Consider the following 16,315-nt stretch of genomic DNA (forward strand, 5'->3'; position numbering starts at 1 on the left):
AAAACACTTGGCAGAGCAACAGGCCAGAATGAGTTGTACCTAAACTTTGTAGGCATCACGTGAAAAGGTGGTATGTGGGGTAAAAAGAAGCAAAAACCCATCTTCCTTCATTACAAGTCTCTTGGATCAACAGCTGTTCTCCCACTAGGGTGGTTCTTTTTTCCCTTATTTGGACTTCACTGTCAAAAGAAAGACACCACACCCTCCGTTATGTAGCCTTCACTGAGTAGCTCTGCCACGTCCCAGGTCTATCTTCAGGACTGCATTTAATTCAGTAATACTTTTCTTTACTTTCTTTTGAGTCAGGGTTCCTGGGTGGGGCCAGGAAAACTCTTTATATGTTTGAAAACAATACGAACTTTTAAAAAGTCAGACTTTTAAAAAGGTAATAAAAAAAAAGTTTAAGGCCGTTAAGAGGCGAAATGGCTTGGGGGGCGGGGGGGAGGCGCACACTCAGTTGAGTGGAAAGGAGCCCCGTCCGCTTTCGCTCCGCCACAAGCGCAGAGCCCAGTCCTCGGGGGCTTCGCCGGTAGGCCTTACCCATTGCGGCAGATGCCCCCTGCCCTGGCCGCACCGGACACCGCGCGCGAGGGAGAACGAGCCCGTCCCCACGGAAGGAACCCCAAGCTTCCCTTAAATTTCCATGCAGCCCGCCCAGACACTTCCCGACTGAAGGAGCACTATCCATAGCGAGCGTCAGTCCTGCCAGGAGGGGTGGCTGGGTGGCGGGAGGCGCGGAGAGCGCAGCGTTGCGAGTCGGGAGCCGCGGCCCCTCGCCGGGCCCGCCCCTCCCCGCGTGGAGTGTGCGACACCCGGGCTTCCGCGGCGCCCTCTGCCTCCTCCGCACGCCTCCCCTTTAAGCGCGAGGCGCAGTTGGATTTATGTCGGCCGAGGCGAGGCGCGACTCCCCTTTATGGCGGAGTCGGCGGCAGAGGCTCTGACAACCGCGGCGGCGGGGCGAGTAGAGCAGCAGGCAGAGCCTCGGGCTGCCGGCCGCTGTCTCCGCAGAGGGGCTGGGGGGGAGTCCGGCCCTCGCCGCCGCGGGGGCGGAGGAGTGGGCGGGCCCGGGCGGGCTGGGGGCGGGGAGGCCGGGGAAGGCGGGGAGCCCGGTCGCCTGCGCTCGGGTCCGCCTCTGACTGCGGCGCGGCGGGGCGATGTGTGATTACCATGGCGAGGAGTCTCTGTCCGGGGGCCTGGCTAAGGAAACCCTATTACCTCCAGGTAGGCCGGCGGCGAGCCCTCCGGGCGCCCTCCCTCGCCGCGCGGGATTCGCCCGCCTCCCTCCTCCCTCACTGGGTCGGCGCCCGCCCGAAACCCGCTGCCCCCTGCCGTCCGGCACCTGGCGGCGCGCCCTCCCCGGCCGCCCGGGCGCCGCAGCCTCCACGGCGGCGCTGCCCGCGCCCCCCACAGCTGCCCCGGCGCCTCTCGCGCCCTGGCCGCCGGGCTCCGGGGCCCAGGTCGCCCCGCCCGGGCTCGCCCTGGTGCCCCTCGCATTCTGAGAGCCCTGAGACGTGACCCGGGTGCGACCCTACGCCCCTAGCAGTTGAGGCTCGGCAGCCTGGACTCGGGACGTGCCGCCGGCTTCTCCCTGGTCCGGTGCTCTCCTCCTCCTCCCCTGTGGGCCCCGCACGTCGGCTTTTCAAGACTCTGTGTCTTCGGTCTGTGGTGGGAAAGGTGGTGTGTCATTCCACCATATTTTAGGAAATTATGGCAATTTGTCACATCACTGTTTCTCCAAATCCCCGAGAAGCGACGTGTGCCTTGTGCTGAGCCCCTTGGTTCGGTCTTTCCATCTCACCCGTAATTTAAATGGGAGGTAGGGCTCAGAAGCCCAAATGAGGGGCGGATGGGTGTTTGCTTTCTAAAAGGAAAGGGGACAGTGTCTGGTGCCGATCTCAAATACCCCAGCAATGCAAACGTAATTCTCAGTCATGTCATGTGTACTGTTCGCGTGTTAATCTTTCATGATTTCCCGTTCCACCCTCTGTGCCGCTGCCAGTCTGTGTCTTCGAACCCTACTACTGCCTTCATGTACAGTTGGTCGCCAGGGGGACCTAGTAGACATCGTGAGTAGCTGAGCGCAAATCTATCACCCCAGTGGAAAAACAACTACAAATCAATGCCTCGCGTGGGTCAGCAGCGTTGTCTGCATTCAGAGGACAGTATTCCTTTTACTGCTTACATTAAAAGGCTTAAGGTATCGAAAAATTATCCGGGGACGGGAATTCATGCTCAGCTGGCGCTTTTACAAATTATTTTAAAAGTTGAGAAGAAACCATTGGGGCAAGTAAATCTTTCATTCTTGTCTGGAAATTGCACATGTAAATCGTTACCTTGCAGTGAATCATGCACTGCAGATTGGAAGCATGATTTGACAACCCACTATTTGAAGGGTGTAGGAGTAAAACTAAATGTCCTGGGTCCTTGTAGCAGCTCCACCAGTAGTAATTGTGCTTAAGGAACAGTAGAGCAACCCACTGTAGAATTCAACCTAGGCCAGATACCTCTTTGTAACCCTTTATATGAACAATAGAATATCTTTCCAGACTCTCTCCCCAAAATAAGTTTATTGCGATATTTAAAATGTTTTTCACTAAAACTAACTAGCTACTTATTTTTAATTTTTGAGATTTTGTGGTAAACTTTATTTTAGACTTCGATTAGTTTGTCTCTAAATGTTCTCCATAAATGGGCTGTGACATTTTTTTGGCACCATACCTCAAGAGCTTTTAGATTGGCCGAATTAAGATTAGTTTTGCAAATAGTTGTGGTTCCATTAATGGCAAACATTTGGTATTTCTGCCTTTCGAATGTGCACATCATTATATATTACTAAAATAAGGTAAACTTGGATTTTAAGCATTTCAAAAGGATTTGGGGGATATAGTGATATTTTAGTAGGCTACTTCTTTTTTTTTTTAATTTTTTAAAATGTTTATTTATTCTTGGGAGAGAGGGAGAGACAGAGTGTGAGCAGGAGAGAGGGAGACACAGTACCCCAAAGCAGGCTCCAGACTCTGAGTGGTCAGCACAGAGCGGGATGCGGGACTCGAGCTCACAAACTGAGATCATAACCTGAGCTGAAGTCGCACGCTTAACTGACAGCCACCCAAGTGCCCCAGTAGGCTACTTCTATATAAAGAATGATTAAATAGGAAATTATTGATTCTAGTATTATATTTTAGATAAATAAGTTTTAAACTTGGGAACCCAGGGGACTGGTGTTTTAAACAATGTCTTGGTATTAGTATTTATTGTCTTTATGAATTTTCTTGTTAGTTGTGCCTCACTATACTCTTTTAGTTTAACCAGTTAAAAAAAAGGCCTTCACATTACTCAAGTGTCATACTTTTTTTCTGTTCCCTATTGTCTAAATGCCTCATCTTCTGCTTTTTAGAATTCCTTTACCACTAGGTGCTTCAACCTTGAAATTGTTTTGGGCAAAGTCAGAATATCTCCAACTGAGACCATTAGACAGTACTCAGTTTCTCAGCCACTGAAGATTGAATTAATATATACAGTACTCCTTTTCCTCTTTTCTTGTTTTATTTTTCCTGAGAATAAAATCACGTTTGTTTAAGAACAGCATGAGGCATGAGAACAGAGCTGAGTTTTGTTCATTTGTGCTTCTGGTTCATCACGACCTTGAAAAAGCTTCCTAACTTTTTAGTTCCATAGTTTCCGTATCATAAAGTGGAGATTGTGGTTCTTAACTGAGTACATCACATAAATATAGTGAGGATGAGCTAGATGAAGTTAAGTATTTTTTGTGACATTTTTGCTACATTTTAAATAGAAAAGCATGTGAATTTAAGTAGTAAATACATACAGGTAAATATGTTGAATTCCTTCACCCAAAGATTCCTGGCTATCTACACCACCACCCCCACTTTTATTTATTGAGCATTTATTGGTAATTGATCTAGGTGTATAATATGACTTATCATATTGACTTAGTCATTTACTTAATATTTGTTGGAGGCCTGTCACATCCCAGAAACTTTGTGAGATGGAAGCAATTCTACTGGAGCTAAGCAAATGTCTTTGTGGTCCTTATGGAACTTAAAGTCTAGTTAGGGAGACAAACATTAATTAAATAATCCAGAAATACATAATGACAACAGTAAGTGCAATGAAGGAAAAGGGAAGATGCAGAAGACAACTTGAGAGGAAGAGAACAGTTTCTTTCTCTTTAAAAAAAATTTTTTTTTAATGTTTATTTATTTTTGAGAGTGAGTGAGAGAGACAGAGCACGACTTGGGGAGGGCCAGAGGGAGAAGGAGACACAGAATCTGAAGCAAGCAAGCTCCCAGCTCTGAGCTGTCATCACAGAGCCCCATGTGAGGCTGGAACCCACGAACCATGAGATTATGACCTCAACCGAAGTTGGACGCTTAACTGACGGAGCCAACCAGGTGCCCCTAGTTTCTTTCTCTTTTAAAACTATTTTATTATGGAAATTTTTATACATACATAAAGCAGAAAAGAATAATGAACTCTCACCTACCTATCACCTACCCTCAACAATGATCAGTATTTTGTTTCATTTCTCCTGCCAATATCCTCTTTCCAACTAGAGTGGTTTTTTTAAATTATTATTTAAAATTTTTTAATTCTAGTATAGTTAACATACAGTATTATATTAGTTTCAGATGTACAACATAGTGATTCAATAATTCCATATATTACTCTGTGTTCATCATGATAAGTGTACTCTTAATCCCCTTCACTGATTTTACCCATTCCTCCCACCCTCCTTCCTCTCTGGTAACCATCAGTTTATTCTCTGTAGTTAGGAGTCTGGTTTTGGGATGGGTTCTTTTTCCCTTTGTTCATGTATTTTGTTTCTTAAATTCCACATATGGGTCAAATCATATGGTATTTGTTTTTCTCTGACCCACATCTTTCACTTAGCATTACACTCTTTAGCTCCATCCATGTTGTTGCAAATGGCAAAGTGTCATTCTTTTTCATGGCTGAGTAATACTCTATTACATATATGCAATATAAATATATGTATGTATATCAACTCTGTATAATAGTGGGTTTATTTCTGAGCTCTCTGTTTCATTGATCTATGTGTCTGTTTTTGTGCCAGTACCATACTGTTTTGATTATTGCAGCTTCATATTAGATCTTCAAGTCTGAGATTATGGATACCTACAGTTTTGTTCTTCTTTTTCAAGATTGCTTTGGCTATTCAGGGTTTTTCATGGCTCTGTACAAATTTTAAGATTATTTGTTCTAGCTTTGTGAAAAATGCTGTTGGTATTTTGTTAGGGCTTGTATTAAATCTATAGATTGCTTTGGGTAATATGGGCATTTTAATAATATTTGTCCTTCCAACCAGCTAAAGTATTTTTTAATGTTTATTTATTTATTTTGAGAGAGAGAGAGAGAGAGAGAGAGAGAGAGGAGAGAAAGAGGAGGAGGAGGAGGAGAGGCAAAAAGAAAGGGAGAGAGAGAATCCCAAACAGGTTCTGCACTGCCAATGTGGAGTCAACTCGGGGCTCAAACCCTCTAACCGTGGGACTATGACCCGAGCCAAAATCAAGAGTTGGATGCCTACCTGATTGAGCCACCCAGGTGCCCCTATCAATGCCAACTTTTTGATGCAGGGAGTATTTCTTCCAGAGAAGTGGTGAAGGCACACTTTGTCTGTGGGGCCTGTCAGTCAGGAGGGCTCATGACCTGCCTGAAATAGATAGCCAACAAACATTTACCTGAGCAACATGGCAAGGCATTATTCTCAGAGCATACTAATTTATAGGTCCATCCTTTCCAGCTATTTTGTTGAAAACTTACCTGAGAGGGGCGCCTGGGTGGCGCAGTCGGTTAAGCGTCCGACTTCAGCCAGGTCACGATCTCGCGGTCCATGAGTTCGAGCCCCGCGTCAGGCTCTGGGCTGATGGCTCGGAGCCTGGAGCCTGTTTCCGATTCTGTGTCTCCCTCTCTCTCTGCCCCTCCCCCGTTCATGCTCTGTCTCTCTCTGTCCCAAAAAAATAAATAAACGTTGAAAAAAAAAATTAAAAAAAAAAAAAAAAGAAAAGAAAACTTACCTGAGAAATAGTACTTCCTGGACTGGCTAAATGTTGCGGCACATTGAACAGAGTAGAGTCCTGCATCCGAGATCGGAAACTGTGGGTGTATTAACATGTTTAGACCATTTTTAGGCAGTGTTTTTCTTCCACACATCATTACAATGATACTACTTTTGGCCCACTGGATGTGGTGACCCAGCATGACACCTGCATTTATCTGTTTTTAGCAGTGTGTTTTCTACAAATTAGGATCTACTTTGTTTAGGGTTTACTCAGGTCTGAGTGGGACTGATAACACAGCCTATAATTCCTTAGTTTTAGTTTAGAATACCTTCTTCCTTCTCACTATCATTAAGTCTTGGAAGAATGAAAGTTAAGACAATTTAGAGCAATTTTCTGTATTTAGATTATACACATTTTTCCACTCTAGTCATTCTGTCTGCATGCCCTGTTGCATTTAAAAAGCTGTTGCAACTCTAACGGAATTTGAAGTTTGAGATATGCGGGTACTTCTAAAGGTTTTCAAGCCCTTTAGATTGCAAAACTTTTAAATTTCTTAAAAATGACTAACAGTTCCAATATGTGTTCTGTAGGGCTGTCATGAAAAAAGGATAAATAGCATGTTCTAATTAGGGTGTGGGCACTTGTTTAACATTTCTGATACCAGGCTCTTTGGTTTATATTAGTACTGTCTTTCAAAAATGACTGCTGTTGGGGTGCCTGGGTGGCTTAGTTGGTTGAGTGTCCAACTTCAGCTTAGGTCATGATCTCATGGTTCATGAGTTCAAACCCCACACTGAGCACACTACTGTCAGTGCAGAGCCTGCTTTAGATTCTCTGTCTCCCTCTCTCTCAGCCCCTCCCCCCACTCACGCTCTCTTAAGAATAAAAATAAACATTAAAATAATGACTGCTGTAGATGGTTTGGTTCTTTGTAACTTAGTGTGGCTATTTTATGGGATTTAGTGCGAGATGGGATTACTGACTAGGTTAACTGGTACTAAGTGATGATGTTATCAAGTATGGTACTTAGGGTAAAATGGCTTCTTGCCCATTTTCAGCCTCCAGGATTATTTTAAATCTAAGGATAATTAGAGCAGGTGGTGGTTCCCTATTCCCCAAAGACTATAGGTGGTGTGGTTCTCATCAAGTTAGACCTGCTGTTCAAAGCTAAATTTTTGCCTTTGCCTGAAATGAAATCCCTAAAACTCTGATTAGCTTCCTGAGACTGGTGAGTATATTGAGAGCGTATGCATCCCATAATGTCTTAAATTCAAACATAAAATTATAATGCAAACATTTGATATTATCATTAGTTGCTTTTCTACCCCTGTTAGAAACTCAAAGAAATGATGAATTCTCAGGCATATTGCATCCTCACCATACTTTCAGGCTGTAGCGTATAGTAATAGTGTTTGTTTCTTCATTGTCATCTTCCCAGTGCCCCTCCATTTTCATTTTGATCAATTATAAAGTTGTTTTACATTATCTATAGTTTTTCCTTCTTTCTTTTCCTTCCTTCCTTCCTCCCCTCCTTCCTCCCTCCCTCCCTCCTACAGTTAGGTACATTTTAATGTTTTCATTTCTTAAAGTTGCTTCTAAAAACAATGCTATACCATTCTGTTAAATATCATCTTTTATATCATTTGGTTGAAAAGCTAAATGTCTCACATTCTTAACATATTTCTAGACATTCAAATATTTTTGACTAATTTTCCCTTAAAAATCTTAATCTACAAAGTATATGAATTTAGAAAAACTATGATATTGTAAAGTGAACATATTTGAAGAAAAAAACCTAAAATATTAGTGGATCAATTTTTCTTTAGAAATAAATAGTTCTTTTTTTTAAAGAGTTTTTTTTTTTACATTTTTAAAAGTGTTTATTTATTTTTGAGAGAGAGAGAGAGAGAGAGAGCAGGGGAAGGGCAGAGACAGAGGGAGACATAGAATCCGAAGCAAGCTCCAGGCTCCGAGCTGTCAGCACAGAGCCTGGCATGGGGCTCAAACCCATGAACTGCAAGATCCTGACCTGAACTGAAGTTGGACGCTCAACTGACTGAACCATCGAGGTGTGCCAGAAATAAGTAGTTCTTTTTGTGGTTGGGTGAGTTGACTGAGTATTTAATGAAATAATTTTTTTAGATGTTACCATGGTGTTGTGGTTATTTTTCTTTTTTTTTTCTTTGGTTTTCTATTGTGGCCGCAAACACATAATATGAAATTCACCATCTTATCATTTTTTTTAAGTTTATTTATTTTGAGAGAGAGCGAGCGAGAGAATGAGGGAGGGGCAGAGAGAGAGGGAGAGGGAGAGAGAGAGAGAGAGAGAGAGAGAGAGAGAGAGAGAACCCCAAGCAGGCTCTGCACTGTTAGGACTGAGCCCAGTGTGAGGCATAATCTCATGAGTGGTGAGATCATGGCCTGAGCTGAAAATCAAGAGTCAGATGCTTAACCAACTGAACCACCTGGGCACCCCACTATCTTACCACTTTTTTGTGTATGGTACAATAATGTTAATATATGCACAATGTTGGCAACAGCTCTCTGGAACTTTTTATCCTGCAAAACTGAAACTCTGTAATTAAACATCTCCCCATTTCCCCCTCCCTACCAGTTTGGTAACCACATTCTGCTTTTGTTTCTGTGAGTTTGACTTCTTTAGATACCCCATGTAAGTAGAATCATGCAGTCCGTGTTTTATGACTGGCTTATTTCACTTAGCATAATGTTCTCAAGATTGATCCATCTTGTAGTTTATGACAAGATTTCCTTCTTTTTAAAGGCTGAATAATTTTCTACCATATGTGCATACCACACTTTCTTTATCCATTCATTAGTCACTGGACATTTAAGTTGCTCCCACATCTTGGCTATTGTGATTAATGCTGCAGTGAACATGGAAATTATAATAATTCTTTGAGATCCTGCTTGCAATTATGTATACCCAGAAGCGAGATTGCTAAATCATAGGGTAATTCTATTTTTAATTTTTTAAGGAAACTCCATACTGGTTTTTATTGTGGCTATACCATTTAAATTCCCACCAACAATGTACAGGTTTTCCACATCCTTGTCAGCAGTTGTTATTTTCTGTTTTTGTTTTTGTTTTGTTTTTTTGATAGTGGCCATTCTAACGGATGTGAGGTGATATCTCATTGTGGTTTTGATTTGCAATTCCCTGATGATAAGTTATGTTGAGTATCTTTTCATGTGCTTTTTGGCCATTTTTATATCTTGTTTGGAAAAAGTTCCTTTTCGATTTATTGTTTCAGATTGATTTTTTTTCAACAGGGTTATGGATTATTATAAATAGAGTTTCCTTTCTGTCCTAAGAACTGAGTAATCATGTCCGAGGATATTCTTGCAAGAGAGATTTATAACATGCTAACAACCTTCTGAATTAATTACTACATCCGTTTCAGACATACATGGTATCAGAATCACAGACTGATAGATCCTAGAGCTGGGACCATAAGTTTTACTGCCTGCCCCCAGTTGCTTGAAATTAGAGCTTCTTATTTATTTTAAATTTGAAATATTGACCAATATGCCAACCTCTGTACCATTGATTGGATCTAGGATTTTGGTGGGTTTTTTTTTTTTAATGTTTATTTATTTTTTGAGAGAGAGAGAGAGACAGAGTGTGAGCAGGGGAAGGGTAGAGAGAGGGAGACACAGAATCTGAAGCAGGCTCTAGGCTCTGAGCTGTCAGCACAGAGCCTGATGTGGGACTTGAACTCACGGACTCTGAGATTATGACCTGAGCTGAAGTTGGATGCTTAACTGACTGAGCCACCCAGGCACCCTGGGTCTAGGATTTTGAATAAAATGTGCTAAAGGATTTTTTTGAGATAATGGGGAAATTGAAAATGAACTATACATTGGATGGTATTATTGTATCATTGTTATCATTGTTAAATTGTATTATATAGGAGAGTGTCTTTATTTTTAGAAGGTGTAAACTGAAGTATTTAGCATAAAAAATGTCATAATGCCTATAATTTACTTTCAAATAGTTCAGGAAAATACATTTGTGTATACATATATAAAGAGCAGTGTTTCTTAACCTTGGCACTATTGACATTTAGGGCTGGATAATTCCTTGTGGTGTGGGGCTTTGTTTTGTAGGATATTTAGCAGCATCCCTGGCCTCTACCCTTTAGATACCAGTAGCATCCTCCCCCCCACACCCCCCAGTAATGACAGTCAAAATGTCTCCAAACATTGCTAGATCTCCTCTGAAAGGCAAAATTGTTCCTAGTTGAGGACCACTGATAGAAAAAGAAAGCAGGAGAGGTAGAGATATTTATGTATGTTTAGAGAGAATGACAAAGAAAACAAATGTAGGACAATGTTAGCAATTGATGAATATAGGTATAAGGGTATTTTTTGCACTATTCTTTTAAAGTTTCTGTAGATTTAAGGATTTTCAAAATAAAAGGTTGGGGGAAAAGAAATTAAACTGGATTTCATAATAACTGAGTATTATTGGAAATGTGTGAACTCTGTCCAAAGTTACATGAAAGGTCAGGAAAATGAGATTTGATAGAGCACATTTGAAGCCAGCAATTAAAGAAAGTGTTAGTCTTCCAGTGTTCCTGGAATAAATTACCACAAATTGAGCAGCTTAATACAACACCCATTTGTTTGTACCCTTATCTCATAGTTCTGTAGGTTAGAAGTTTGAGTACAGTTTGGCCTGCTCATTCACTGCTCCAGGTTTCAAAGGTTGAAATCAAGGTGTCATTAGGGTTGACTTTCTTTCTGGAGTACTGGACTCTTTTAGGTTGTTGTTAGAATTCAGTTCCATACTTGGGTTGAGGTGTCCATTTCCTTTCTGGCTGTTGGCTGGGGTTGTTCTCAACTTCTAGAGGCCACCTACACTCTTTGGTTCATGGCTTCCTTTCTCCATATAGAAAGCCCATGAGAGTGGTAGAGCCTTTGCATGCTTCATATCTCTCTGATTTCCTCTCTGCCTCATTGCTCTGGCTCTTCTGCCTTTCTCTTCTGCTGTTAAGGGGTCACATTGGGTACACCCAGTTAACCGAGGATATCTCTGCTTTAAAGTCAGCTGATGAGTAACCTTAATTCCAACTGCCAAGTCTCTTCATACACAGATTAGTGTTTGATTCAATAACCAAGGGGGTGGGAATCTTGGGAGACATCTTTAGAATTCTGCCTACCACAAAAAGAATACAACTGAATTCTGACAATTAAAAAAATCATTCATTTCCTACAATATTTTATTCATGTCTTTCCCATTGCTATTAGGTTTGAAGATGTTGTCATAGAATAGATTTTATAAGAGTTGTATTGTTTTAAGTTTATTTTTTTTTAGTAATCTCTGCACCCAACATGGAACTTGAACTCACGACCCTGAGATCAAGAGTTGTGCACATGCTCTTCTGACTGAGTCAGCACGCACCCCAAGAGAATTGTATTTATTGTTCCAACAACTACTATGGGAAGAATAATGGATATTTATTAAAGGAAGGAAGACACAAATAGCTGCTGTGTGAAAATATTTGTTTTTACAGTAGATACTATTCTTAAATCTTTTGTACTATTATACAAACAAAAGTAAGAGTACAGAATTTCACTTTATGAACCCTAGGAAAACATTCTTTAAAATGTAACTTATGGGTCCCTTGAGTTTGTTCCTAGAAAAAAAAATGTAACTTATGGGGTGCCTGAGTAGCTCAGTCAGTTAAGCATCAGACTCTTGCTTTTGGCTCAGGTCATGATTTCATGATCATCCAGCCCTGTGTTGTGTGGGCTCTGCACGGGGCGTGGAGCCTGCTTAACATTCTCTTTCTCCCTCTCCCCCCCACCACCCTGCTGGCTTGTGCTCTCTCCCTCTCTCTCAAAAATAAAAAAGTAACTTATTTCTCTTTATTACTATAATTAAAGTTGTTCTTAACCCCTTAAAGAAGATAACACTTGGTTTTGTTTTACTGTATCAGCTGACAACATTTTTAGTCACACCTGATCCAGTAAAACTAAATTTGTCCCGAGTGAATGCAGAGCCTATTTATTACCCTGATCTTCTCCCTTTCCCTGAGCATATACTCAGGTTGTGCAAAATGATACAATGTACATGTTTTTCCATGTGTTCAAAAATATTCTGTAACCACTCTAAGATACTGAGCTCCTGTAGCCCACACTAAGCACACACTTCTTCTCTCTTGCATTCCTATTCTTTACTTTCACCATCACCCTCATGTTATCACAACTGAGGCCTTTGCACACCATGTCTTCCAGTCCATCCACCCCGCTCTGGCTTTTCTCCTTTCCCTATTCAGTCAGGATGCCAAGATCTGTCTTTTCAGCTGCTCTTCTTGGCTCATTTACCATCTCCTTATTGCTCTGACCTTCCTTCATTCTTTGTGGATACTCCTGCCCTTTCCTTTCAGTTACTTTAGTCCTTTGCTCCCCACTTTCCCCAAGATTCCAGCCTTCTTCTACTTCTCATTTTGTACAAGCTCTGTTGGTAATTGTAGCTCTTCACGTGACTTCCACTACAACCCAAATATTAATGGGTCTCAACTCTATATCACCAGTCCAAACCTCTCCCCCAGAACTTTAGATTTGCTTATTTGATATCTACCTTTAGATGGCACTTCGTATTTAACATGTCCTAACCTAAACTCCACCCCCTCAAAACTTGCTTCTTTCCCTTTCAGTTAGTGATACTCTCCAGTTACTAAAGAGCATTTCCCCAGTGATTAGTAATGATAAGTACTTTTTCATGTATCTATTGGCCATCTGTCTCCTGCTGGTACCATGATTCTCTCCTTATGTGTCGTTAGGCCCACTATAATAGCCTCCAGAATGGCCTTCCGGCCTCATTTATACCCTTTTAGCTCCATCTTCCACATTGCTTCCAGAGTCATCTTCCCCCAAATGCAAATCTGATCTAGTCTCCCTCCCTTTTGATGAAATCCTTTAATGACGTTCTACTGCCTTCAGGAGACTATGCAGAGTTCTGAGCATGGCCCTCCATGTCTGGTCCCTTCCTGTCTTGCCATTTCATTCCTACCACTACCACCTTATGCACCGTTTAAAGCTCTAGCAATCCTGAAAAACTTGCAGTTTACCAACACACCATGCTTATGTGTCAGCCTGTCTGCCCTCCCTTTTCTGCTTTGCCCTAGGGTACCCTTCCCCATTTCCCTGCATTCCTGTCTACCTGGTTTATTCTTAGTTTTCTACTTGCCCTTCAGGTTTTGACTTGAAGAGGAAGTGACCTCTTAGCAATCCTTCCCTAACACCCCACACAGTATTAGTGTGCCTCTTTTGTGCTCCAGACTGTGTGTGCATGATATCCAGCACATACAATGATACTTGTTTGTCACCAGCAGTTTTTACAGCTTTCTTTGGTCCCAGGCTCGATTTCCTTGAGAGCCAAGATGTCCGTTGCCCTCCTCTATCCTCTGTGCTTAGCCAAGACTAGATGCTCAGTAAATATTTGTTGAATGAATCAGCATAAACACTAGCAGAGATAGTTTATGGGACTGATTAGATTAATTTTTTGTACAAAAGAAAACATGTATATAATAAGTAAAATAATATAGGTGAGCTTATGATGCAAATTATCGTTCTCCCCTTCTACTTCTCCTTATCCCCAGCTTTACTCCTAAAAGGTAGCCTCTTTGAACCACTTATCTTTTTGGATTTCCTGGTAACTATACCTCTAACTTCTAGAGCTCTGTGTTTGAAAGGAACTGTATACATCCTAGGAGGTGCTTTATTCTCATATACTTTTTTATATCTTAAAATATTTATTTTTGTCAGAATAGCTAATTATTTTCTGTTTCTGGTTTATTACTACAGTAAGTATTCCCTCCCGATAAAAAAATCTATTCAAAATTATTCTGATATACTTTTGTAAAAAAAATTTTTTTTATGTGTTATTTATTTTTAAGACAGAGAGAGACAGAGCATGAGTGGGGATGGGGCAGAGAGAGAGGGAGACACAGAATCTGAAGCAGGCTCCAGGCTCTGAGCTGTCAGCACAGAGCCCGACACGGGGCTCGAACTCACGAACTGTGAGATCGTGACCTGAGCCGAAGTCGGACGCTCAACTGACTGAGCCACCCGGGCACTCCTCTGATATACTTTTAACATCTATTTTTGTGTAAGTCATAACAGGTATGTAATAGATTAATATAGTCATAAGTTTATATAGAATATTTATAAGTAAATATACAAATGTTAGAGATTTGTGCTTTGAGACATTTTCCTGAGAGTTGTACAATCAAAAAGATTATTTCCTCCAAATAACAGAATTTTATGTTTTTTTAATCAATTTCAGATAATATCTATTGACTTTCCACTTTAAAAAATGAGTGTTCAGCCGTCTTATACTGTAGTCCTCCCATTCTCTCTTCCAGTGCTTGATACAGCAGTCGTATTATAATTTTACTTCCTCTGCACTTAACTTAGTAACTTTAGACACTGACAGTGATTCTCATTTCGTCCACTTTTGACAATCTTTGTTGACTCCCCCATTTTCAAAAAGGGGCATTAGAACATGTGTTTCTTTTTCCATCTGTTTTTCTCACTTTCTGTCAGCGACACTTTCATATTGTCAAAGTTGATAACTTTTATATTTTGTCCTATTACCAAGGACAACCAAAGCTCCATATAAGTTGAGTCTAAAAGATGAAAACTATAAATAGTATCATACTGTTATGACCTGCTAATTATTCCTATAAAGGAAAATCTCCCTTATGAACCTGAGACCCACTGACTGCAGCGTGAAGTTACTTTCTCCTTGTCAGGAAAGCAGTAGGATTAACAGACAAGGACAAATCCTTCTTGTTATTAAGCAAATTACTGCAAGGATTTGCCCTTTTCCAAAAGCTAAACCATATTTCTGCCAGTGGGGAAGAGAACATGTGATGTTTGCTCATTCCCTATAAATAAAAACTTTCTTTTTGCTTAGAAATCATACTTGTTTGCTTTTTTTAAAAGTTTATTTATTTATTTTGACAGAGAGAGAGAGAGGGAGGGAGAGAAAGAGAGAGAGCATGCAAGCAGGGGAGGGGCAGAGGGAGAGGAAGAGAGAGAATCCCAAGCAGGCTCTGTGCTGACAGACATGAACCATGAGATCATGACCTGAGCCAAATTCAAGAGTTGAATGCTTAACCAACTGAGCCAGCTAGGTGCTCCTTGCTTGCTTTTTAATATTCCTATTAAAGAATAATTCAAAAGCCTATCCTTTGAGATCTGTATTAAAGTAACAGAGTTATGATTTGTGATTACTATGGGGCACAGTTTCTTCCCTGAATAGTCAATATACCTTATTTTTCTGGATGACTGTCTGCTCAGCTGTGGGGAGCAGACATTTCTTCTGACATCTGCCCGCAAATCCAAGTGAACTGAGCTAGTTCTGGAGGGCTGGACCATTTGAGTAATGAACAACTGTCACCTTTAGGGAGAGTACTGCAAATAGGAATTGCTTATCATCTTGTGCCATGTACACAGAAAATAAGAGTGAAACACTTTTGACCAGGATTTCTTTTAGGATCCTGAAATTTGTCTTGACACCAAATGTATCAAAGTTAGTTCTGGCCTAAGATGAAGAGCATCTCTATTTTTAGTATTCCGTAAAATATGACTCTATAAATATTTAGTGTAGAGCCAATTTGCGTGCTAGGATTACATTTTCTTCTCTCAAAGCCCAGAGTAATGAACTGTGGACTCTCAAGATTCTATGATCAATAACAACCAGATCCTCTTTTCTCGTACTCGGTTAATTCCTTATCAACTGGGGTAAATGTAAGCTTGCTTCATATTTGAAATGTAGCTTCTTTGTGCCTCTTTTTTTTTTCCAGGAAGTTTCTAGTTGCCTTTCTTCTTCTAATTTTTTTTTTTTGGTATAATAATATGCCTTTGTCATAGCCTCACTTCCTATATACATTCAGTTATGTTTTCTATTCTGCGGCATCCCCCTTTGTAACCAACTGCTTTTCTAGGTTACCAGACAGCTGTGTTACAAGGATCTCCCTCCACTCTTCTCCTGGGTTGGAATCACTTTTCTCAGGATCCTGTCTTCCACAGGATCCACTTTTACTGTCCTGATTTTGCCATCATTTTACTGGAGTGTATCCTGAAATAAGTTCTTTAGAAAGGATATGTGGGAAATAAACTTTCTGAGTCATGTCTAAAACTGTATATATTGTATCTTAGAACTTGTTCGTAGTTGGGCTGGGTGTAGAATTCAGGCTGAAAATAATTTCCTTTAGAAAATGTGAAGACGTGGTTCC

The 16,315-nt window shown here is 41.1% G+C and overlaps 1 protein-coding gene across 1 annotated transcript in view; it reads left to right on the forward strand.

Moving 5' to 3' along the window:
- Positions 1 to 1,152: 1,152 nt before the first annotated feature.
- The window catches only part of DIPK1A (divergent protein kinase domain 1A), a 109,662-nt gene continuing 94,499 nt past the window's right edge, over positions 1,153 to 16,315 (forward strand). Inside the window, exon 1 of the mRNA XM_047083826.1 lies at positions 1,153 to 1,221. Coding sequence (XP_046939782.1) covers positions 1,168 to 1,221 — 54 coding nt within the window. The 5' untranslated portion in view covers positions 1,153 to 1,167. The remainder of the gene's footprint in view (positions 1,222 to 16,315) is intronic.

This window comes from Lynx rufus, unplaced genomic scaffold (assembly GCF_022079265.1).
Source record: "Lynx rufus isolate CCGP_SWC_20201006 ecotype Redwood Valley unplaced genomic scaffold, mLynRuf1.p SCAF_2, whole genome shotgun sequence".
Lineage (NCBI taxonomy): Eukaryota > Metazoa > Chordata > Mammalia > Carnivora > Felidae > Lynx > Lynx rufus.